Source organism: Anguilla anguilla, chromosome 6 (assembly GCF_013347855.1).
Source record: "Anguilla anguilla isolate fAngAng1 chromosome 6, fAngAng1.pri, whole genome shotgun sequence".
Classification (NCBI taxonomy): domain Eukaryota; kingdom Metazoa; phylum Chordata; class Actinopteri; order Anguilliformes; family Anguillidae; genus Anguilla; species Anguilla anguilla.
In genome coordinates this window covers 44,272,654-44,297,237 of record NC_049206.1, presented here as the reverse complement: position 1 = coordinate 44,297,237, position 24,584 = coordinate 44,272,654, and the positions used below count along the sequence as shown (strand labels likewise).

The 24,584-nt window shown below is 41.6% G+C and overlaps 3 protein-coding genes across 5 annotated transcripts in view; 1 reads left to right on the top strand and 2 right to left on the bottom strand.

Annotated features, from left to right (window-relative positions):
• ino80 (INO80 complex ATPase subunit) overlaps window positions 1–1,997 on the top strand; it is a 36,593-nt gene extending 34,596 nt beyond the window's left edge. For 2 of the 3 annotated variants that reach the window (XM_035421759.1, XM_035421760.1), the window contains one exon: window positions 155–1,997. In XM_035421759.1, coding sequence (XP_035277650.1) covers window positions 155–357 — 203 coding nt within the window. In that variant the 3' untranslated portion in view covers window positions 358–1,997. The remainder of the gene's footprint in view (window positions 1–154) is intronic. The other variant, XM_035421761.1, reaches the window with a different exon arrangement.
• Window positions 1,998–2,775: 778 nt separating this feature from the next.
• On the bottom strand, window positions 2,776–4,805 carry LOC118229633 (glutathione-specific gamma-glutamylcyclotransferase 1-like). The gene is made up of 3 exons (XM_035421762.1): window positions 4,143–4,805; window positions 3,996–4,031; window positions 2,776–3,739 (listed from the first exon to the last, which is right to left on the bottom strand). Exons 1-3 carry the CDS (start codon window positions 4,311–4,313, stop codon window positions 3,347–3,349), a joined length of 600 nt encoding a protein of 199 aa, XP_035277653.1. The 5' UTR covers window positions 4,314–4,805; the 3' UTR covers window positions 2,776–3,346.
• Window positions 4,806–9,025: 4,220 nt separating this feature from the next.
• Window positions 9,026–19,925, bottom strand: LOC118230866 (delta-like protein 4). The gene is made up of 11 exons (XM_035424281.1): window positions 19,478–19,925; window positions 19,078–19,338; window positions 18,619–18,676; window positions 17,644–17,907; window positions 15,532–15,592; window positions 15,030–15,160; window positions 14,397–14,566; window positions 13,480–13,699; window positions 11,352–12,078; window positions 10,647–10,755; window positions 9,026–10,112 (listed from the first exon to the last, which is right to left on the bottom strand). Exons 1-11 carry the CDS (start codon window positions 19,844–19,846, stop codon window positions 10,107–10,109), a joined length of 2,376 nt encoding a protein of 791 aa, XP_035280172.1. The 5' UTR covers window positions 19,847–19,925; the 3' UTR covers window positions 9,026–10,106.
• Window positions 19,926–24,584: the final 4,659 nt, after the last annotated feature.

Sequence of the window (24,584 nt, the reverse complement as noted above, 5' to 3'; positions counted from 1 at the left end):
ATTGTAACTCAGCAACACTGTAGCACCCATATTTTAACACACCTGCACTGTAACCCACATATTGTAGCACACAGAGACTGTAACCCTCCTGTTGTAACGCACCAGCAGTGCAGCAGTCAGGCAGTAACCTCGTCTTGTGCGCTCTCTCTCTCAGCAGGTATACCAGCAGCCAGTCCCCTGCAGCAGCCCTCCCTGGCCCGCTCCTCGGCCACGCCCGCCTTCGCGCCGAGCGGCACCTCCTCCCCCCACGGCAAGGGGGGGGCCGTTCCCGCCGGCTCCCAGATGCTAAGCCATAGCAGAGCGCACCACCCGCCCAACCCCTCCCGAAAGGGCAAAGGCCCGTCGGGGGCGCGGTAGCGCACGCCGCACCCCCGGCCTGCCCCCCCCGTACAGCTCTCGTCCCCTCCGCAGTCCAGCGCAAATCGATATAGACGAGCAAGCCCCGCCCCCCAGCCCCACTTCCTGTTCTTTAATTGTATAAAGATTAATATACTTGTGCCAAAAAACAGGCTTGTAAACATGAATTCCAAAAACGCACAATAATCAGTACTTCCCAGAGGGCAGGAGCTACTGCATGGCCCTCCAGGGGAAGTGGCGGCGAAATGAAAGCTCGTCGAACGCAGCGCCCGTCGGACGCATTGGCGCCGTCGCCCGGATCTCCATAGCAACAGTACAACGATACCGCGTTCGCGCCGCCACGCCCGAGCGCTTGCATTGCGAAGCCAGCTGGCGTGCGGCTCAGCGCGGAGTTACACGGCTATTCTGATGCGTCAGAGAACACACTCTCGTTGTGAGGACACAAGTCTCATCGGCCAAGGGCTAAATAAAGCTGAAACCCGGATGGACTGTACCGGTCTATGCCCGTCAGGAAAGCACCACACACCGCATTTCAAAGGTGGTTGAAAATCGTTTTTCAACAATCTGAGCCTTCTTAACTGTTTACAGGATTGGGCCTGTCGAGTTGGCTGACTTCCGCCTTCATGCCATTTTAGCCTGTGTACTTTCCAATTATATGGTCTTGATTTTTTTTTTAAGTTATAGAAACGATCCTAACCAATACACTTGCACTTGACTCGTGTGAACAAAGTAAATATGAAAAGTATCACAACAAAAATTTTCTTGTCGCAACCTGGAAAATGCTTTCGATTAGCCAATATTTTCGTAAGGAAGACTAGTCATTTATGAAATATATTTCACAACTAGCATCCTGTTTGCTTACTGCAGTTACATGGCAAAGTATAGGTCTGTTGGCCAGTGAAAGAACATCACGCTCAAAAAACAACTGCTTTTGTACTATTGGTCATATTTTTCTAAAATGAATTTGATGTTAGTGGCACTCATTTACATAAAAGAAAATCTCATGTAAGAAAGTTTTAAATGGCAGATGTTTTGAGAAGCCTTCTCTTGATATTGTTAATATCCGGGCTTAACACATATTCTGTCTGTGGAAGAAAAAAGTTTTGGCATCATTTTGTAGTAAATTAAATGTAAATGTTTTTGACTGAATGGTGAACATTGCTTGATAAGTACATGTTGCTAATATAATTGTCAAAAGAATGACAGTCCATTGAGACTCAAAATGCTTAGATGCACAGTGTATCATAGCCTAAGTTAAAATATGGTAAATTATGATTTTGAACACTGTAAATTGTATGGAAGCCATTTTATTTTTAAACGGGGCAAGGTGTAAGGTGAAGATGAGTGATCCGTGGTTATTTCTGACATCCGTTAGCAGTACCATAACAGAGGGATGGGCGTGGTCCCCATGACAACACACAAAAAAACAAGCACTGCTCTGGTTTGCTTTGAGTATAGCATGGTGCAGTCAGTCAGTGTAAATAGCCTAAAGGAGACTCTGTCTCTTAAATGTTTTTCCCCTTTCTTTGTCTATTTTTATAGTTAATTGTGTAAATATTGAGGAAAAAAATGTTCTTTTACTAACTGGATAAGCAAATTGAAAATAAAGAGTGCTAGAGATTTCATCTCCATGTCCTCCACCCGTTTGTGCATGCGTGTCCTTCTGGCGAAACATTTAGGTGCTGTGTACCGGTTGGATTGGTGTGGAATGTCAGGTGGTGTCACTGGTGACAGAATGTTAAATGTACACAAAATGTAAACCTGTGGCCTGTATTTCTCGGTTAATATTCCTTAAAGTATTACTCCAGTACTTCCGTTAAGAAAATTTCCATTGGCAGTTTGCAGTTGAGCAGTGAGTTTTTGGAACTGTGGCCAAGTCATTTGTGATGAAGGTGTGTAACAGCTTAAATAACAATGTTCTGTACGTCAGCCACCCAGGCCAGATTAGTAACACACGCAATTTGCTGCTGACGACAGGAAGAGTGATTTGGTTTCGATACCTCAAGCATTTATCATTAATTGCATTTTTATGTTTGCACTCAAGTTATGACCTGAAATGCCATACAAGGTATCTACTCTAATTGGAGAACACAAATGCAAGTTAGTTGCTTAATATCTCCATTATGTTCTCCCAAAGTAAATTTAAGGGCTGGTTTCACCGACAGATTAAGTTTAATCCTGGACTAAATTGAGTTTTGTATGGAGAATCTCCATTCAAAATTGAAGTTAGTCCAGGACTAGGGTTAATCCATGTCTGCGAAACTGGCCCTATGAGTATTATACTGTGTGGGTTATTTTTCCTTTGTTTTATGCTGTTGCCATGCAACAGTGCTCAGCTGTGCACATGAAAATGCCTATACTAAGGCATGCAAAGGGCCTGGATTGATGAGAATAAAAAGCACATCTCAGAGGCAAACATTAAATTAACAGTTTATTGAGGTCTGTTGTCTGAAAAAATAAAGGTGCATTGAAAAAGAAAATCCTTTTATAACAAAGGTATACAGTTAGTTCCTGTACATTAAGCGATGACAGTAGGGAATGGGGATATGAAATTGTCTATATTCCTACACAGCTAGAAGTGTTACAAAATACCCTTAACCAAAAACAGACTGGAACCGTAGTGTATAAAGCATACCTTAATTTGATGGGGCAACCTCGCTACCAGGAAAACAAGTACACCGCGATTAGAGTACTTTCAATGCTACTTACAGTAATACAATAACCATATAACCAATATTGCACAATACCCACAGATCTTACAGGTTTTACATTCAGTATGAACACTTCTGGCATTGGAAATACCACCACCTCCCTTTAATCCATTATAACGCAGTTTTCGTTCGTACCGGTTTAAACAGAAATTATGTGGCTTTTCATGAACAACAGACATGGACACATTAGTACAACAAGCGGTGTGCTAACGAATGCATTAACAGACGGACGTTCAGATGGCGGCGTTTATTCGCAGTGACCTCTTAACTTCAGCCGCTTACAGGGCGGACATGTCCAGCTCGGACGCCAGCACGATAGCTAGGGTGGCGGTCTCGATGGAGAACAGGTGGGTGTCCTCCACTTCTGGACAGCGCAGCCGCATGAAGTCGGCAAGCCGCAGCAGGTACTCGATGTTGTGGCCGGTCTTGCCGCGGCTCACGACGATCTGGGCGGCGATCTCCTCGGGGCTGGCAGGTCCTAGGTAGATTGGGTTGTCAGCGGTGGCGATGTAGACCAGCGCGAGCAACGGGGCCTCTTCGTTCTCTCGTGGGATGAATTCAACGGCCTTGGTGATGTAGCCCCCCAGCACCGCCTCCCTCACGTTCAGGTATTTGAGGGACTCCTCGATCTGGGCCCCAGTGACCTCATAAGCCACCCCCCAGGTGCATGCCTGCAAGCAGTACAGAATACGATTAGTTATGCGCTCGAATTAATGCAAATGAGACGCATTCACTACAGTGAACGTCAATAGAACTTAAATCTGTTGCTGACTTTTGACTACAGTAAGCCGCTGTACTCGTTTCGAGTGGGTGCTCAAATATCACAAATAAAATTACAAATTCAGTATTGCTACGGCTGAAAAAATGTGCGTGGGAGTCGGGGCCTTCCATTACGGAGGGAAAACCACAAGCAGAAGCAACACTTACGTCATCATCTTCCACCAGCGTCACCACCCTGCCGGGCTGCGTAGAAAGAAAATGGAGGAATTATGTTAAAAGAAATTGTGACATCCATCATAATATACTCATTAACAAAACAGCATATTTGTCTTTAACAAATAGAACATTTCTCACCATTTCGTTGTTGCCCCGGTGGAAATTGTCGCCGTGCCAGAAGCGTCTCTTGTATCCCTGGATGTACCCGACCTTACTTCTCTTGAATTTGAAGTCAGGTTTCCATACCAGAGACCCGTAGCCGAATATCCACAGACTGGTTTTCTCCGCCAATACGTCTTGGGGCTTCATTCTGATCACTGCTAGTTTGCGTTATAATGGTCAAAGGACAGGTTGGTGGTTTCAGTGCAATAGCCAAGAAGGCTTGCCAGGTAGCTACTTCTCCCGATCAAGTAGCAGCGGTATCGGTTGGCTCGCGGTAATTCCGCGTGTGGTGCCCAACTGCTTGGCAGTTTTGGCGATGGAATAACGCCGGATCTTCTGCTTTGCCTGATGCATGCCGATGCATTAGTGTTGCCGCATTATGCCTTAAAATTCCATTTTGGCCTCCGAGGCTCTTAAAAACAAAGACTTAAAAACCGTTAAGCTGACTGTGCAGCCAGCCGTCTATCCTTTTCAAATAAACAACGCCGGCTAATTGATACTACTAGAGCTACTTACGAAATATTACACACTTACGACTATTTGACAAACTAACAACAACAGCACGACGAGGAACTCCTACTACACTCAACCACTTGCGTTCCCGTAACTGCAGCATAATGGCTGACTGAATTTATAGTGACGAAGACACGTAATTATGTGTGGCCACCCATCCGAATGGTAGACGAATTGTGTCGTTCAAGAGGTGGGGTTTGAGCGGAATACTCCAATCGGTGCCAAATTCTGCGCACTGTTAAAAAAACTACCTTGTTCGAAGTCTCTATTGGTGTATAGAAAAAGGGGGTTGCCACCTAAAACATGTAATGATTCGTTATCAAAAATATCAATCAATTTAACCAGACTTTTGAATGGCTATGGCTCCTGTCTTTTGAGAAGGATATAATATTTAAATGAACCCTTGGCTGATGCAACAAGACGCAGTATTTCAGTCTTGGAGGTAACGATTCGGGTTATTGCATCAGTTATCTGCACGTTTGGAGAGCTACAAAAAGCTTGCGACGTTTATATTATAATGAACGCGTATTTAATGATCATACTCGGTGGCTGTATTTATGTATCGCTCTGTTTGAAAACGTTTTTTTTCAGCTAATTTATGTAACTTTTTGGAATTATATAATTTTGTCAGTAAGCCGATTTTTTTATTTTCAGGCATTTCAAACATCACCCATCTGGGCATCATGTAAGGGTCCACACTAAGACATATGATCAGACAATCATATCTACGACATTGGGAAAAAGGCATACGCTTATATTGCTCTTGATGGCAAGAATTATGCAGAATTCACTATGCGTGAGACTTAATTTTATGACAATTGGGAAGCACTTCTTTGGTAATTCTCTATCATCTGTATCAGGACTTAAACTCTTGTTGAACTGAAACGCTGGCTTGCTTGACATTTTTGCAGGGGTCACTGACATGCCAATCCCATGTGAAAATATGGTAGTAAAATTATCCCTGATTATTCAAGACCCTCGTTATTTAAAACAGGAAAAAAGTGAACTATTTTTAGTGCATTTTAAAGAGCACCAGGTTCTCAGCAAACTCTAAATTCCAGAATTGCCATCTCTTAAACACAGGCACTCAGCCGCCAGTGTTCTCTAAAAGCAGAATGGCTGTGTAATCAATCTGTTTATCTACTTTCATTGTGACCTCAGAAAGAACAATCACACTGAGGGCCCCACCTTGTTCACATTGCCTCATAAACAGACTTTGAGACCACGCCTCCTGTTTTAAAGCACAAATAACGGACTCCTATCTCCTTTTATGAAGATGCCCTTTCTTCACATGGTCAGGGATTGCATTTATATCTAACCACAGGCAGTAGAGCCACATAATGCACCCTTATTTTTACACCCTGGCTCTGATAAACAAAATTAGCAACACTTTGGGAGCTGCCTGGTGCCTGGTACCTGATCTGGAACTTCTACTTTCTGACTGAGGTTGAAATATACTGATGCCACTCTCTAAAAGAGCAGGAAGAGACTTAAACGCACGCAGTCATGTTACTGTGATTTAGGAGAGGACACAGAAGCCAATTTTAAGCACTGTATCACCCTTCCTCACTGTCTGTTCTGTGGCTACAGTTCAACCCCTCACAGCCAAAAAAGGACTTGGTTGCCATATAGGGTACAGGAGATGATTATGATTACATGCAGGTTTAAAAGAAAGAAAAAAAATCTGTTAGGTGGCTCATGCTGCATTTCTTGCTGCGGGATTCTCTGATTGGTGTTGTCTCCCACCGCTGGACCAATCACAGAGATGTGTGCAGTATGGTGCATTCTCAAGCAACAAGGCCTTTTTAGGAGGCATGAGTGCCACCTTGTATGTAAAAATTTAAATATCCCTGTAAATGTGTTGATTCAGTTTCTTATATATCTGAAATAGTCAAGAAATACAATAACTCCTGAACCATGTCCTACTGGATTATTAATGTTCAACAATGTGGAAGGAGTATGGTGGATTTTGATGGTAATCAATAAGATGACTCGTGTTTGTGAACTGTTGCTTTCTTCCTAGCAATTTAATGTTAACTGTGCCTAATCTACACAGTTTAGGTGGTGAAAATTTAATCCTGAATCTTATATAAGATGTACCGTGCTTCAGAAAGTCATTGTTGAAAAAGTTTCAGTATTTGGTATAAAACAATTAGACTATGTATCTGCCTTGAGAATATTATTTAAATTTGATTTAATATGCAATCAGTTTTAAAAAATCAAATGATTAATAAAAATTTTTTTTAAGTAGTAATTCACAGGTTGGTGCATAATGCAGATATATACTGTTTAAAATGTGTATTTTTAAAAAAGGTGTTCACTAATATAGCCTTAGAGAAAACAAAATAGATTACACTTAAACTGTGATTAAAAGGCATCTTTTTTTACTGTTCCCTGAAAGCACAAAAGGTGTAATGGAACCTCCCAGTCATGAATTGTATTATTGTTATTGTAAAGTCTACAATCTTTCGTCAACCAACTTGATTCACTGTGCATATAGCAGTGCAGATATTTCCCGCAGTTCCTCAGAATATCTGGTTTTGAAAGGTAAATCAATTTCAGCTGTTGGTCAAGGTAAATCAATTGCAGCAGTGGTGGGAAATCCAATTTGGGAGTTTTTCTGTCAGTATTTATTCTCTCTTTCTTTTTAAACAGATTGCTATGAGTGGTAATGTTTCATCATGGCCATTAGCATAGAAGTCAAATTTGTATCAGGGTTTTTATTACTTGCTTGTGCTATTGTTCTCACACAGTGATTAAATAGGTGAGGTGTGCAGATGTCTGAAATACTTCAACACTCTGTTCTGTGAGAATTCTAACCTGAGCAATTTGCAAGGGAGATGCATGAGAAAGGCAGTTGGCCAGCATATTCCGTATGTTTTAATCAGACAGGAAGCAGGAAATGATGTCACTCTGGAACAAACAGGATGCTGTGATTATAACACAATGCATATGGTTGACTGTGTGATGGAAACCCAAAGGCCAGAGAGAGGGGTAGAACTGGCTAAACGCACTCAGTCGGGTGGGGCCAAGGAGCAGGTTGTACTTTGATTCGAAAGGTTTTACCAGATGACTAATTACAAAAGTGATAACAAGTGCTTTTGCCTGGTGACAAGAGGAAACCTTTTCCAAGCCTTGTAAAACATGTTGTTTCCAGGGCATCCTTTTTCCACAAGCAGAAGCTGAGAACTGCGGACGACCAGACTGTCATCATAAACAGGATGTGAGAGATGTACGCAGGCCAATGTTATGCTCCAGACTGGCTATAAAGTTGATTGTATGGCATCCTACAGCAAATTGGGTTGTTTATACAGACACATTAATGCAGGATGTTCGCAGAACAAGGCATTGAATTCTCATTATGCTTGTAACATTGCTTACTGTATTTGTAATCTAGTCTATAAGTTTGGGGGCTGAGAAGTGTGGTAACAATAGCCTGAGCATGACATATTAGATGCACTTATTTACTTAATGCATGTTAATTCAGAATGGCAAAGCAAATCACATCATTGTTTTAATTCCTCACAATGGAAGGTCAAAAGACTGGATACAGTGAGCCATTGGGGAGTGGTTGGCCAGCTATAAGTAGCATAAGCTGGGCACCATGGTCAGAGACTGCATGTTTGATGGTAGACTGCTGCTCCCCTTTCAATGTTCCCTCACTGATGCTGTGTCTTCTACGACATGGCAAGAACCGTCCTTAGTTTGCTTTAAACTTGCAGTTTGTCCCATGTATCTATGTGTGTATTCAATTTACCTTTAACTTACATACATTGGATAGTCTTTATAATGCTAAATGACAATTTATAATGATTGTGTTTTTGACACCAGACATGATGCTCTTTCTATCAGTTTTCAGCTATAGATCTGTTATTGTGCTGCCACTTGGAAAATCGGAAAGCAATAGAAAACAAGTTCTGATGTGATCGCCTTTTGTATTGGCTTGATTATTAGTTTTTATCATATACAATTATGTACAGCTACAAATGAGACCTTACTACAAATAAGCCTAGAGAAATACGGGTAGCCATCGCAACAAATGATTGAAATGAATGTTCAGAAAATTCAAAGTTATGAGCATTTCTGTTGGACAGAAAAAATTATGTTATTCTGAAAGACTAATCCATATTCCAAAAGAGTTCATATCTGAGGTTCTACATACGAGGGTGTGAATATTTTGTGGTCAGTTTTGTATGTAGCAGGTCCCTACTGTTAACTGAAAACTAGGGATTGTTTAAAGATGCCCAGATTGCCCAGACGTGTTGTCACTCTCTCATAATCCACATTTAACAAACAAGTACCAGATATATAAAAAAATCTAATTAAAAAAGCAGAACACAATAAAAACAGCTTCAATAGTTTTTTTCTGGCTTCAGATTTAAAAACAGTTTGAAGGCATAACAATTACACAACATGTTTTTCCTTATAAATACACAATATGTACAAAATAATCATATAAAACATAGAAATATCAGTGCTTCATAATGTTTAACTTAACATCAGAAATACACATTTTAAAAATATTTTTATTGGCTCTGTAATTTCAGTACTAATTATAGGCAGTCTTGGTATGATAGTCACTTTATCTTCTTTTAAAAGTGTTTGGTTTGTGTTTATGAACCATGTTGCATAAATAGAAGTCAATAGTTGTACATCATGGATTCCAATGACACGGTGTTGTCTTTTGTGGTTCTGTGGTTTTCTCTGACCCCCTCACCCCTTCTGTTGTATTGTGCAATTAATCAGCGAACACTGGGGTACAAATAAAGTTCAAACTTAAAGTGAAACTTCTTTTAAGGCTCTGTTATTTGGACGGTATACAATCTTCATAAATATCATGGAAAATTAAAACAAAGCAAATTTTTATGCACTCAATGCAAGTCTTGGAAGGTGTAGACACTGAACCGTTTCCAGTAGCTTTCTTTTCTTTTACTTTTGAATGACAAAAAAATGTTTCTTTCCCTTGCATAGCGTTTGGACAGGGTGGAGGAGACAGAGAGTAGCTAGTGTTTCCTCCAACTGGATTATTGTCTGGTTTGCTTCTGATTATCACTGCAATGTGTAACGTGTTCATGAGGGAAACTCTTCCTCCTCTTCATCTTCACACTGCTACAAAAAAAATGTCCAGGACCGTGCTGCTTGTGCGGACCTATCGATAACCTACTGAAGGCTGGAAACATGGAGGACCCGTATATCTGTCCCCACAGCACGCAAACTGACTCGTGTCAAATGCAAAGTTCAAAGACCACGTGCTTGCTCTCTCCAGTTCCCATGTTTTATAAGAGCAGCGATACACAATAACGTTTAAATAACTCCCAGCCTGGGGTTTTTTTTTTTTTTCGTATTTGTAAACAGTCCAGAGGATATTCCGTCCTGACGGTGTTTTCAGTTTCCTAGCGGGGTTGCTTGCTGGAACCCTTCCACCGTTTATACCTGGAAAGGAAGAAGGGGGAGGTTCAGGTTCCTGATAAGTGGTGAGAAAAGGGGAACTGAAACTATCCCAGGAGGATAAATCAAATAGGCCGTCCCAGTACGGGCTACGCTATTTATCTCCACTGGCACACTGTCGTCCTCGTGTTTAGCTTGGCAGCATCTTCTCAAAATTCCTTTCATTTATTATGAAGTAAAAATACAGGGCATCTCTTGAGACAGACTGAGGCCATAACATGTTCAATGTATATATACTCAGGAAATGCAATTATGCATGGGGAATTGTATTTCACGTATTGCTCTCGTTCCCCCTGTTATCAACATCAGTTTTGAGAGTGACTATATCAGACCTTATTTTAGCTGTTAAAAAGGTCTATTCAAACCATTTGTCCTTGGCACCTCTTCCAGTTTACTACAAATGTTAACTGCCAGCAGAGATAAGCACAGCTAACATTAACTCAAGATTATCACACACCATTCTGTATTGCATGCTGATTTTCAGGCAAAACGTGTGAAAGGATAAAAAATCATATTTACCTCAGTTGCTACAACACACTCATTCCTTTCCTCTGCTATTACAAACACAGACTGGTACTCGGAGTCCCATGGGGAACATATCGTTGATATTCTGCACTCCGGTTTTTCTCTGCAAACATAAATTACAGATTACGAAATGTACATGACCTTGCTGTTAACAGCAGTCCGGCTTAAGAACACTGGCTGATAATGAAAGGACAGCATGATACGGTAAGAACTTATGGTAAGGTTAAGAACTGGCATGTGGTTTCAAAGTTCAAAACAGGCCCAACTGGGGAAATAATCTTCTTTAAATGTCAATATATTTAAAACAAAAAAGGCAACATTTCTCAAAAATTGAATGTGTCCATGGAGGTCTCCAAGGGAACATGAAAATTGGCATGTAACAGGGATGTTTGTGGAGTTTGGCAAGCTCTCATTCTAATAATGTGCTTCAGGGTTCGACCAGGTCGAACACACACAGGCCAAGCCTCGGACAGACAATATTAATGAGCCATTCTTCCTCTTCCTCACAGGAAATAACATAACAAAAATACATAGTCCCGCAAAGAATCCTCCCAGCCAATGCGCGACTGCCACACAGGTTTTCTGCCATGTTACTGTTGCTAGCACACTGAGACAACATCACGTGTTTGCTGCTATTTTCCAGCCCACGTGAATATTCATGACTCTGAGAAATGCATTGTGGAACATCTGGTAGCTTACCTGCACATTCTACTTAATGGCACTTTCTCTTCTAAAGTCCTCTCATAATTATGACTTTTATCATCCTGCAACAGTTGGACCTTAAAGTCATTGGTGGAATTGTGGTCCAAGTGGTAGTAGTTGTGTTTATAGCTGGTCTTGTCCAGGGTACAGTCCACATCCAGGTCTACTTTCTTGTTGGTGTTTTTGAGCTGTTCTGTGGGTATCAGGTTGTCCTTCTGGGTTTTGGAGAGGTTGTTCATGGTCTCCGAGTCCCGATCGCCCGTCGCCCCCGCCCTCGGCCCACAGCGCAGGGCGACCATCACCATGGCGATCAGCAGGAGGAGGGCCACCAGGCCCACGCCCAGGGCCACGGCCGCCCACTGGAAGGGGTCGCGGGGCTCGAGGTTGGGCGCGAGGGGGAGCGTGGCGGTGAAGTACTCGCAGCGGGGGCCGGTGAGGCCGGCGGGGCAGGCGCAGGAGGCGGGCTGCCCGTCGCCCCCGGCGACGCAGGTGCCCCCGCCGAGGCACGGCCGGTGGGCGCAGGGGTCGGTGGGCGTGGCGCAGTCGCGGCCGACAAACCCCGCCGGGCAGACGCAGCGGTAGTCGTTGATGCCGTCCTCGCACGTCCCCCCGTTGGCGCAGGGGCCGCGGGCGCACTCGTTAATGTTGATCTCGCAGCGCCGGCCCGTGAAGCCTGCGCGACAGCTGCACACCGGCACCCCGCTGTGCACCACACAGAGTCCACCTGCACAGAGCACACGGGTATCACACACCTGCACACCACATTTATATATCATACACACCAAACCACATTACACACACCTGCACACCATTTATATATCATATACATCACACTGCATCACAGACCTACACACCACATTTATATATCATACACACCACACTGCATTACACATTACATACACATGCACACCACATTTATATCATATACACCAAACCGCATTACACATACCTGCGCACCACATTTATATATCATACATACTGTATCATATTACATTCACATGCACACCACATTTATATAACACACACCAAACTGCATTACACATTACGCACACCTGCACACCACATTTATATATCATACACACCAAACCGCATTAAGCACACCTGAACACCACATTTATATATCATGCACACCAAACCACATTACACACACCTGCACACCATTTATATATCATATACATCACACTGCATCACAGACCTACACACCACATTTACATATCATACACACCACACTGCATTACACATTACACACACCTGCACACCACATTTATATAACACACACCATACCGCATTACACACACCTGCACACCACATTTATATAACACACACCAAACCGCATTACACACACCTGCACACCACATTTATATATCATACATACCACACTGCATCACACCAGCATACCACATTTATATATCATACACACCACATATTACACACACCAGCACACTACATTTATATATCATACACACCACACCACATTACACACACCAGCACACCACATTTATATATCATACACACCACACCATGTCACACATTGCACATACCAGCACATTACATTTATATATCATACACGCCACATTACACACACCAGCACACTACATTTATATATAATACACACCACACCACATTACACACACCTGCACATCACATTTATAGATAGAGGTTCTTATGCTAAATTTGAGGTTGTATATGATAGCTGTTGGTGTTGGAGAGTTGTTATGCTAAATATGAGGTTGTATATACTAGCAGTTGGTGTTGGGAAGTTGTTATGCTAAATATGAGGTTGTATATAATAGCTGTTGGTGTTGGGGAGTTGTTATGCTAAATATGAGGGTGTATATAATAGCTGTTGGTGTTGGGGAGTTGTTATGCTAAATATGAGGGTGTATATAATAGCTGTTGGTGTTGGGGAGTTGTTATGCTAAATATGAGGGTGTATATAATAGCTGTTGGTGTTGGGGAGTTGTTATGCTAAATATGAGGGTGTATATAATAGCTGTTGGTGTTGGGGAGTTGTTATGCTAAATATGAGGGTGTATATAATAGCTGTTGGTGTTGGGGAGTTGTTATGCTAAATATGAGGGTGTATATAATAGCTGTTGGTGTTGGGGAGTTGATATGCACGCACCATTGGCACACGGGAGGGACGTGCACTTGTCGACCTTCTTCTCGCAGTTGAGCCCGGTGAATCCGCGCGGGCACTCGCAGGCGTAGCTCCGCCCCTCGTCTCGCTCCCGGCACCGCCCGTTGTGGAAGCAGGGCGAGTCGGCGCAGATTAGCAGGCTGTGCTCGCAGTGCAGCCCTTCGAACCCCTGCGGGCACGTGCACTGGTACCCTCCTTCCAGGTCCTGCGTGCACAATGAACAGGCTTCAGAACAGGAAATCGGTACAGTCGGTTATGCACCATCCCACAGGGCTGCAGTAGACACTGGTACAATGTGGATTTGATAGCAGACGAACGGTAGGGCGCATCACTGCATTAAAAACCAAGGCTTTAGCAGAGCATGGTACTCAGCAATCACTGTGTACATTATTCCAAAAATCATAACTGAAGCCAGATAAATGCTTGAAGCCAATGCTGTTGGTCATACAAGTTATTGTACATTTTCATATAATTTAAAAATTATGTTTGAACACATCAGACAACTAAAATGTCCCTCACACAGCTGGCTAGCTGTCCTCTTGATCAGTCTAGTGGGACCATCTGAGCACTCAAATGCAGTTTTTTTACTGCCTCTGAGCTTGCTGAATTGTAAACTTAGATTTAAGCCTTAAAAATACTGTTTTGTAGTCCAGTTCTGGTATGAACTGTGTGATATCCCATCTCCAGCATGCATGCACTCTGACCCTGTCTACAACTGTGAGAGGCCTGCATGCAGCATGCCAGCAACCTCGTCAAAGGTGAAAGGTCACACTGTCACCTTCCTCCATGTTGGAGAAAAGGCCAGCACAGGGGACCGAAATACAAAAAAAGAGGAAATGGTACACTGTCACAGTCAGGGAAGCTCAGGGGGTGGGGCTTGAGGGGAGGTGGGAGGGGCTCACCGTGCACCTTCCTCCGTTCCTGCAGGGGTTGCTGTCGCACTCCTTCATCCTCAGCTGGCAGTCCACCCCGGTGAAGCCGGGCCGGCAGGAGCAGGTGTAGCTGCCCTGTCCAGTGTTCATGCAGGTGGCGCCGTTCATGCAGGGCTTGTGGTGCGTACAGTAGTTCAGATCTGGGGGCGAGAGCTTCGAAACGTCAGAGAATGCGTTCGCGTGCAAACAGCTATCTTCACCCTACCCCCTCGCTAAATCACCGCAACTAAGAACCAGATGCCTCTTCTGTCCGCTTGGCAGACAAGTTTTTAAACATTTGCCTCTGTGTTACATTTCCTCAACATGATGTCAGGATCATAAATCACAGGGCAGCATAGATACTGTCTACCACGATGCCGCAGAGGTGCAATCCAGCAGCTGTTCCAGCTCTTTAAACCTCTAAACCCCACAGGACTAGGAGAGATCACTCAATTGGTTTATTCAGACTGGAGCACATATACAAGAGTCAAGCTATAGCAGATGCCTGCAGACCACCCCCGAGCAGCCCCAGTTTCTACAGCAACAGACACACACACACACACACACACACACATTTCTGCCTACAGCCAACACCTCGGTAAGACGAAAGGGGGCGGGTCTTACCTTGGTCACAGAAGAGCCCGCCCCAGCCCTCCTTGCAGGTGCACTGCCAAGGCCGCTGGCAAGTGGCATGCTTGCATTTGGGGTACACCATGCATTCATCGCAGAAGACACCCTGCCAGCCGTCTCTGCACCTGTGAGAAAGGAAGAACCGCCCCTTCACAATCAATCGTGCACACATCTCCCTCCGCTGAAATATGCACCATACAAATGTAAAAACCCTGCCACCACTCTGAATGAAACTCTTCGCTGGAGAAACAGGAAAGAACAAAAACACAGAAAAGCGAACAGTAAGGGATCGATATCAAAAACGGCAGATAAAAAATATGTTCAAAAATCTAAGAGGTAAACTAACTCTTCCACAGGTGGGCTGCACACGTTGATTCATTTAATGATCTCACTGATGCTTCCAAAGACTAAGCTTTCCACGGGCTTCCAAATTAAAAACATGACCAGCGCTAATCTGGTTGGATGCATGTCAAATGTACTATTGCTGCATACTTACACACACTCTCCTGGTTTTGTACAGTTTCCATTCTTCTGGCTGCACCCTTCAAGACATATTGCTGAAATGAAAGAGAAAGAGAGCCACACATTAGCTTCATTTCATAGCACCATTCGTAGGGGCTTACTCCATCCACTGCAAATTTAGCTATGGCAGTATTAAACCCTGACCCGAATAAGGCAGACAGGTGTACATCGTTTACTGCTACTCATCATTTCATGCTACCAGACAAAATACAGGGAAACTATGCTATGCTGGTGTCAAAAGTCAAAACGAGCGTTGCACATCTGGCTAAATGTCTTGAATGACAGGGAAAAGGAGTAAATATGATCTCTGGATTGCAATTGGTTATGGCTATTGGTCATGGCCATTTGAATTGTATTTTGGTCCTTAGAAATATAATCCTGTCTGTAGTACATTTTTGGCCCCTTTAATTGTTTTCTGGCAATAAGAATACACACTATATAAATTAAATTCAAACAATAAAAGCTATAGAAAAACTTACTTCCATGATTATTTATGTTCATTTTAGATATTACCATGACTAATTGCATTACAGTAGATTGAATTGCCCCTCCCACTTAAACGTGTTCACACACAGAAATGGGTTTGCTTTAAAGTAATTACATTTTGTGAGCACGGGTTGAGCTTACTTAAACTCATATAGGCCGACTTCTTGAAAGCTTAGTCTTTAAAGTCATCGGTTTGTCTGTGCTCAGTGACCACATATAGACTGAAGTCTTTTTAAAAAGCAATCGATTAGAAGCTGCCACTTAGGAAAAGCAGGCTTATGCTAAAGAAGGCCGTCGATTTCACTGCTCTTTGTGTCGGGTTTCATGTACTGTTGATTCTGACTAGTTATACAACCAGGGTCGTTCACGGCAGGTTAGCCCAGAACAGATGCCTGTAGTCAAAAGAGAACAGCTGCTCCTTTTTCGTTTGTAGGTTTGCGCGAACCACATCTACAGCCGTTGCACTGTCCGAAGCACAACTGAGCCAGCGCTGGCACGTGGCGAATAATAATGGCCTGATTATACCTAGTGCCACTCCCCTATTATGGCGCGTGGGATTACAGTACACCGCACGCGCTTTTAGAGGGAGAAACTGAGAATGGACGAAGCAATAGGCTGAATGGAGCTGCCACTGAAAGTGTCATGTGTGCGTGTTGCCAACAAAAGTAAACACTGCGACTAAAAGACGGTTTAGCGGTTATATATAGGCTCTGCCAAACACTAAAACATTGCATATGCCAAACAGATGTGGAACCTGTTACCAGCTCTTGAAAAGCATGTCGTTTTCAGATCGAGTTGAATTAGAACACATGCTTGGGGGTTAAGTTGTTTCATGAACTGCCTACATGACCACAGCGATCTCAAGGACAATGCGAATTTTCACATGCCGATATAGTAGTAATAACGGCAAATATGTATCTCCCACATTTAATGTCAGACAAATATTTTAACTAGGCTACACGTTGCAAACAGAGTAAATAAATGAATATTACGACAACTGGGACTAATACTAGACCTACACATATACTACTAGCATACTACTACTACTACTACTACTAATAATAATGATAATAATAATACGTTCTTTAAATTGACCGTAATTGACCGTCGTTTATTTATTTATTAATTATTATTATTATTATTATTATTATTATTATTATTTAGGTTTTCGTACTTCAATCTTCAAGGATTTATTCGTCTGGCCAAGAAGTCCATTATAGGTAACTTAATGGCTACAACAGCCTATATCAATTAAACAAAAAAATCACGTGTGCGCACACTTAAATCCACGCAGCCTATATATGAATGGACAGCGACGTGGCTTTTACACTGTTCCGCCTATAGGGAATAATGTGACAAACGAAGCGAAACGGGGCAGTGGCTATACAACACATCATTCCACGCTCCTTAGCCTACATCAAGTGACTCCCATTAATGCAATGCTGTTGTTCATAAGGACATCACTGAAATGTGCAATGTGGACTGCAACGGCACAGGCACATTATCGCATTACACAAGTATTTTAATCTGATAAAACGTGTGGTTCTGAAGCAAACCCCAGTTCTCTGAGACCAGTTGATCGTTTTCTCCGGTTGCTTACGTTCATCGCAGTATCCCCCCTTCCAGCCAGGGAGACAGGAAATCTGCCCTTCAGGGTTGCAGATGTAGTGGCCAAAACGGTCGTCCCTGGGCACGCATATTTTGGAACAGCTTGCGCCGTAGTAATTTTCATTGCAGATGAACCGGTAAGAATACCTTAGCTCCGTCTGGTTCCCGGTCTGAACATCCCGAGACCACTCATCCCCTACTTCCAATTTTCTCTGGATGGGAAAAAAGCTAATCAATAATTCGGGGTTGTTTGTGTCTGAAAAGGAAATGTGGAACAAAAAGCAAACAATTAGAATTTATGTTTCACAATTATTATTTTTAAATGTACATTTTAAACACACTGTGATGAAATACAGATAAAAATACGCAATTTTGGTCTAATATATCACAAACTGTGTGTCTGTGTGTGCGCGTGACACAAAATATGGTAAGAGAAGTTGGCGCCCAACATTGATTGTAATTATGCTTCTGTCAAAGCCCCACAAGCAGTTCTTTCAAGTGCACTGAGAGTGCGATTGAAATGTCCTCTTCCTTTATGTCAGCAAAACATTGTCATGCCATTATTCTCATTCCAAAAGGCGGAACAGCAAAGGTGTAAAATACAGGAAGGGGCAGTCATAAGGTTTTGGCAAGGTTAACGTATTCTCACCAAAGACCAGCTCTCTTTCCCACGCCAAAAATAAACCCAAGGAAGTGCAATTGTGTCGAGAATAAGAATGAAAAAAAAAAAAAGTTTTGTAGCACGTAACAATGAATTAACGGATATGAAAGCGAGGCTCTAACTGCATTCATATTAAAATAATAAGCACAATAATAAAGAAGGGACACCAAAATATTTGCTAAAAAATAGAAATAAATCGTACATTTATTCTGTGAGTAGCCCGTTAAGTCAAATTTATGAAGCGTTTGAGTTAATGAAATGTTTAGAAATGTCTCCCTCTGGTGGCGAACGTTTTACTTCACTTACCTACAGGTTTATCCGCAAAGGGAGAATACCAAGCTTCGATAATTAAAGAAAATGATCCCTAAAATAATAAGAAAAAAAGTTATTTCATAAACTACATATGTTTAAAAAAAAAAAAGTAAAAAGAAAAAAACAACAACTAAATAACACCACCTATAACCGCAGATTACACAATAACACCGACAAACTATGGGCTATACTACATAATAATCTAAAAACAGTTTATTTTTTTATTATACACAAGTTAAAATGACACAAAATAGTGTTGTTATTATACAGGTTTTTGCTTTTCAAAGTGAAATAAGTGATCCTCCCTTTTCAGGTTTTTAATTATAACATACGTATTGCAATATTAAAATTAGACCACAGTTCGAGTTCAATTGGGTCCTTTTGGGAAAAAAAATAGTGCTCCCTAAATGATTTTTTCCTTAAGTGCACAATATAGGGCGTCGAGGGTCTTACCGGCCATGCAAAGTTTAACGGTAGGCGGATTGGTGTACTGAAGGTGCCGCCTTTCGTTGCACTAAAAGAGTTGGACCCCAGAACTGGAGTGATGGCAGTACCGAAGATGCAGTTTCCAGGAGACACCACCGTCTGGTAGTTCTTCAGGCAAACTCGAAAAAACGTCTTGCAGTCGGGTTTGCACGCATTTCCGTTCGCCAGCAAACCTTTGCTGTTCTTAAACTCCTTAAGATCGAGCTCGAAAACACCGGATCCAAATACCTTAAGAGAAAAAACAATATTATTTTAATCACAGTTGAATTCATTGTTCTCTCGATGAGATTAAGACATAGCAATGCCGTTATTACGACACGCCAGTTTGCCAAGGTTGTATGAAAGACCCGTTTAAACTATAATTTACCTGCGTTAAAACTGTAATGCTAAGTGTTACTGAAAAGATGAACCAAAATGCCATTCTCTCCGTTCTGTGAGCAGCCGTGTACAATAACCTCACAAAACTCCTTCCCCCACTTATCAGGACGAAATATGAAGAATAAAAAATGAAAGGGGGAGAGAGAGAGAGAAAAAAATAAATATCCTTCTTCAGGCTCACTTCGTAGAGCCCCCCTTCAATAAGTCCAAAACATGAAGCCCAGGTACAACTCCAGGTTATCCAGTTGTCCGGGTTGTGCGCAAAGTCAATATCCAGAGCAGGTTCCTTTCTCGCTTTGGCTGTCGTCAGCTGGCGTGCACTCCGATGGTGTCGATACCACCGTTGTGTTTTGCACATTCAGAGACGCGTGTCTTTTCTGGGAAAAACTATATTGCGCAGCAGAGGCGCCACACGCAAGGCTTTGCCTGCAATTCCTCAATGAAGAATGGCTTGCCTTCTTCAGTTTATATACTTGCTCCTGCCCGCGCTGCTCATTGCATATACTGTCAGTCAGTAAAACCCTCCCCTTTTCATATTCACACCCACCTCTCAACCGATGACCAACACTTATCCAGATTTAGACCCCCCTAATGATCACCAATGGAGGCGCCTGGCTATTAGTAAACCGAGCATCTGTTGACATATTTCCAGCGTGCAAGGATCACTATACGGGAATTTATGTGCAGTCAAATACAATAACATCAAAGTGACTGTCTTGTACTAATAAAGTACAGGCAGTGATTCGCTTTGTGTTATTTATAGGAAATATACGAATCTCTGTATTAACTCTCGGGGAAAATCACTATATGAGATGATTTACGCATTCGCCGAGGACTCTTATCACGTATCTTCTATTTAATTCACGGCTCCCCTTGTTTCTGTGGTTAATTAGCCTACCTGACATTATTGGTACACGTTTTCCCCACCCCTCGGTTCAAGGTTGAACTGGAATTGCTTTTCTCCTATGCTGAGCTTTGTTCTGAAACAAAAGACGATGTATGCATATCTTCATATTCTAAAAATGAATGGATCCAGTTAATTCCTTATTAAATATCATTGGATGTGCCTGTATTTCAATTTCTGGATGGCCTGAATTACTTGATAGGATGATATATTAATTTCAAATTAACACAATTTTAATATGCCTAATATTAGAGGAGCGTGTGTGTGCCAGGGCTATACATGATGTTTAATCAGTAAAATATATTTACAGCAGTGGTAGAATATCAGTGAAATCACATTATTTTCATTGTTATTATGTGGGCTATGCATGTTGGAATGCGGAACCCATTTCACATGTAAGGTTAATGGTTCGGCTATTCGATTTTAAACCCAGAGCTTACAGCGCGTGCTTGGAAAGAGTTCCGTGCGCCTGTCAGGCTCACCGGGGTGATTGCAGCTTGCCTCTTATTGTTGGGTCGCGTGCCCCTCATTAGAGCCAGGCAGAGTCGTATTTCACGTGGCTTTCTGAGCAAGATTGTGGGAAGCTAACCGTTCAGCTATATGGTAATGAGTACTTCAATCAGAATCATAGTTCTCGAAAGTCATAAATCTTCACACTGAAAATTTGAAGGACACTGCGCAAAAGCGCATTATCACTTTCCCGCTCATTTTAAAATCACATTTTATACAGTAAGTATTTATACGGTCCAATGAAACAAGTGTAGGCCTACATTTATTCATATTCAGAGTGTACCATTACTATTGAAAGAAAAACGTGTCAAGTAAATATATTAATTATTATATTAATAATATATTAATAATTATTGACATTAAGTATAATGTAGGCTATAATGTATAATTTATGTATGATACATCCAACACGTATGCATTCCTGAATAAGCCATCTGAAAATATATACTTCTGAGACATGGAAATGTATTTATTATTATAATTTTAAACATTTTCTGACACAATACAGATGTCTTGGATGAGAAAAAACACATTGCAGTGAATATTTTCAAAAATATTATGTATCATAATGGCATCATAACGTTTCACAGGTCAAACGGTGTCACAAGTGTTTCTGATTGGTCAGGTGTTTTCAGTTGCTTCCTTAGTGCAGGTGTAAGACGCTTTCAGTATCAGTATAGTCTTGATTCTAGCCTTTTGATAGCATTTGGAGCCCGTTTTTGGCATTTGTCAAGATAGGGACCAGTCTTATGCCAATGAAAGACAAGGAAGCCATTATGAGCCTGAAAAATAAGAAAACAAAACAAACAAAAAATGGATAAATAAAAATTGTCAGAGACATAGGCTAACCAAAATCAACTGTTTGGAATATTTGATTATAATCAAACCTAGAAACTGAAAGCTCTCTTATCCCTGCACTAAGGAAGCAATTGAACACACCTGACTGGTCAGAAACATCTGTGAAACCATTTGTCCCAAATATTATGACACCCTGAAATGGGGAAACTGTTGATTTTTTAAAATGCTGTAATTTCTACATGATGAAACCAAAATGTATATAAATACCCTTAAATAAAAGCTGAGAATGTACACTTAAACTACATGTGAATTGATTGATTACAAATCTAAAATTATGGAGTACAGAGCCAAATAAATAAAAAAAATTGTCTTACTGTACTGTATATATAGCGTGAAAGGCAAAACAGACAGCCTAATGCAGTCTCAATGACTGTATCAAAATACAATATTTAATGGAATTATTAACTTCTCAAGGCTGATATTACCAGCCCTACAATATTTGGATGTCTGACCTCAAACACCACACAGCCACCCTGATAATAATTTCTGTACCCATTTATAGCCTATATAGCATGTGGAACACCCTGGTGCTAGACATTCTGTAAATGAATGCTGATACCCGTAGCATATTCAGTTGGTGTGTTTTGACTTCTGATTGCATTTGACGTGCTTCATATCTTGTTATCCCATCATGTGGAAGAAGACTTGAATTGTGCATCTGCAGTTATGCAGGAACTCCAGTGGCCAAAACCTGATAATCCTTTTAACAGAAGCTCACATGTATTTATGGAAAATGCTACCAATGAATGGCACCTTCCATTCATGGGGGTGGCAAGGGAGTCTGCCAATGACAGTGAGGAAATTTTGGTTCAGCATCTCAACGTAACATCTAAATCTGTTTGTTCTGTAGGGAGCAGACCAGCACGGTATTGACATTGGTGCCAGCATTAGCATAGGCCTGCTAGCTTCTCTTGCTATCTACAGTCTATTTGCTAAGGACAGAATGATGCCAGACTTGAAAAGATGTGCTTGTACTTTCCCCTTTCCCCACACCTTATGCCAATATTATGTTTCGAAAATGGGCATGTCTGCTCTCTTTATACCAGCGACAACAAAGGTGAGAGGCAGCAGGCAGTATCCAATGATTCATAAGGCTTAACACAGAATGCTAATGTTAAGGGTTGAGACACACAAATGCACTTCCTTTTTGATGAAAATGATGTTTCTTTTATCTCAAATAGTTTGTACTTAAAATCACAGTATGGATAACACAATTGCCCCTGTTAAAAGCAGAAGTTTGGTTCTTAAACAGGAATAAATTGTATACATACAAACACTCACACATACATACATACATACATACATATGCGTGTGTGTTTGTATGGATGTATGTATGTATGTAAGTATGTTATGTTTTCCTCTTAGGGTGACTTGGAATATTAGTATGTGTAGGCTCCACCGACCAAGTCTGAAGCTGTAGTTTGGAAGAGAATAGAATACAAATTGTCTGTTGTGCCAGGTGTCAATCAGCCAATCTTTAAGATGGTTGTTTTCTAGAGGACCAAGAGTAACACACGTGTGGTGAACCATTGGTGGCTAATCCCCAAGTTGCAAATAAAATTAATTCTTTATTTCAGTAAGTTCATCGTATTTCTTCAGGGACTGTGCTTGCTTCCTGGGTCCTAAGTGATGCAGTGAGTGGCAGGCCAAAATTGTGAAATTGATATTCGGTGCAGCCAGAGGAGGGCATTTAAAAAACGTGTGAATTTTTCTCATGTAGTTCAGCTATTTAGACAAGAACCCCATAAGGCAAATCCATGATGTGCTGGCTTCATCCTCCCATGTACAGAATCAGATCATGTAATGCAGAATTATAAACAATTATACCTGAAAATGCTTCCCCCTTCAGCCAAAGTAAAAAATAACTGCATATAAGACCTCTTCCCCTCAGCTGATACTAAAAAGCACTGTACATGTTTAAATTTTAATGAGACAAAACTGCTCCCTGGGGTTCACCTAGTCCAGTGTTGCCTTTTCACTAGATTTAGCAATCACCCCCCCCCCCCCCACCCAAGTGACTTTATTTCCAAAAGATACTAACAGCAAGTCTGGCTACTTTTCCAGACTAGCAATTATCAGTGTGGCAAAAGATCAATGAGGAGCGAGTGTGAGCTGTCAGCCACAGCTGCCTTGTGAGCAGCCACAGCCAGGCCAGCAGAATTAGCCTCAGCATCCCTCCCCGTGTGAGAGAACGAGGCACAATTGCATTAGGGGGAGGGCTAGCCATGTCTGCTTTGCTCTCTGAGCAACCACACCTGATATTTTTCACTTGCTTTTCTCATACATGCAAATTAATGCAATGATGTCACTGGGATATGCAAATTATCACATGACACTATCTAGCCACTTCTAGTGACAGTTCTGAAGCTCTGCAGTTACTTTCTCTGAGAAAGATCTTACAACACTGTCTTACACTGCTTATACATAGAGCCTACCTGGTATTGTGCTGCATTATTAGTGATTATGGCCCAGGTATATTGTAAACACAATGTACTTTGTCCTTATTTGATTTAATTAATTAAGCAGTTTTGTGCTCACATAAAATCCTATAAATAAAAATGTATGTGGACTCAATCTTTGATGTGCTCCTAAGATTAATTTTTCAAGAGCCTGATTCATAGAAAGATCCGAGAAGGATCTGAGATTGCATACACTTATTTAAAGTAGGAAATCTGTGTAACAAAAATGGTAGAAAATAAAATGGTAAAATAAGTTCTCCTCTTCTATCATTGGGATCAATGATTTACAACAATTTCTTTAATATTTCCATGAAAAATAAGAAAGTTTATTAGTAAGTGTTTGGTCTGAATGTACCTAAATGGAT

Excerpts from the sequence above, each read along its gene's own strand:
- LOC118230866 (XM_035424281.1), bottom strand. The coding sequence starts at position 19,846 with ATGTGCAAAACACAACGGTGGTATCGACACCATCGGAGTGCACGCCAG. Across the intron at positions 14,567-15,029 it reads CGGGCTCTTCTGTGACCAAG|ATCTGAACTACTGTACGCAC; the intron begins GTAAGACCCGCC and ends TCTCGCCCCCAG. Across the intron at positions 10,756-11,351 it reads CCATTAAGTAGAATGTGCAG|AGAAAAACCGGAGTGCAGAA; the intron begins GTAAGCTACCAG and ends TTATGTTTGCAG.
- LOC118229633 (XM_035421762.1), bottom strand. The coding sequence starts at position 4,313 with ATGAAGCCCCAAGACGTATTGGCGGAGAAAACCAGTCTGTGGATATTC. Across the intron at positions 4,032-4,142 it reads ACCGGGGCAACAACGAAATG|CCCGGCAGGGTGGTGACGCT; the intron begins GTGAGAAATGTT and ends CTTTCTACGCAG. Across the intron at positions 3,740-3,995 it reads CGCTGGTGGAAGATGATGAC|GCATGCACCTGGGGGGTGGC; the intron begins GTAAGTGTTGCT and ends TACTGCTTGCAG.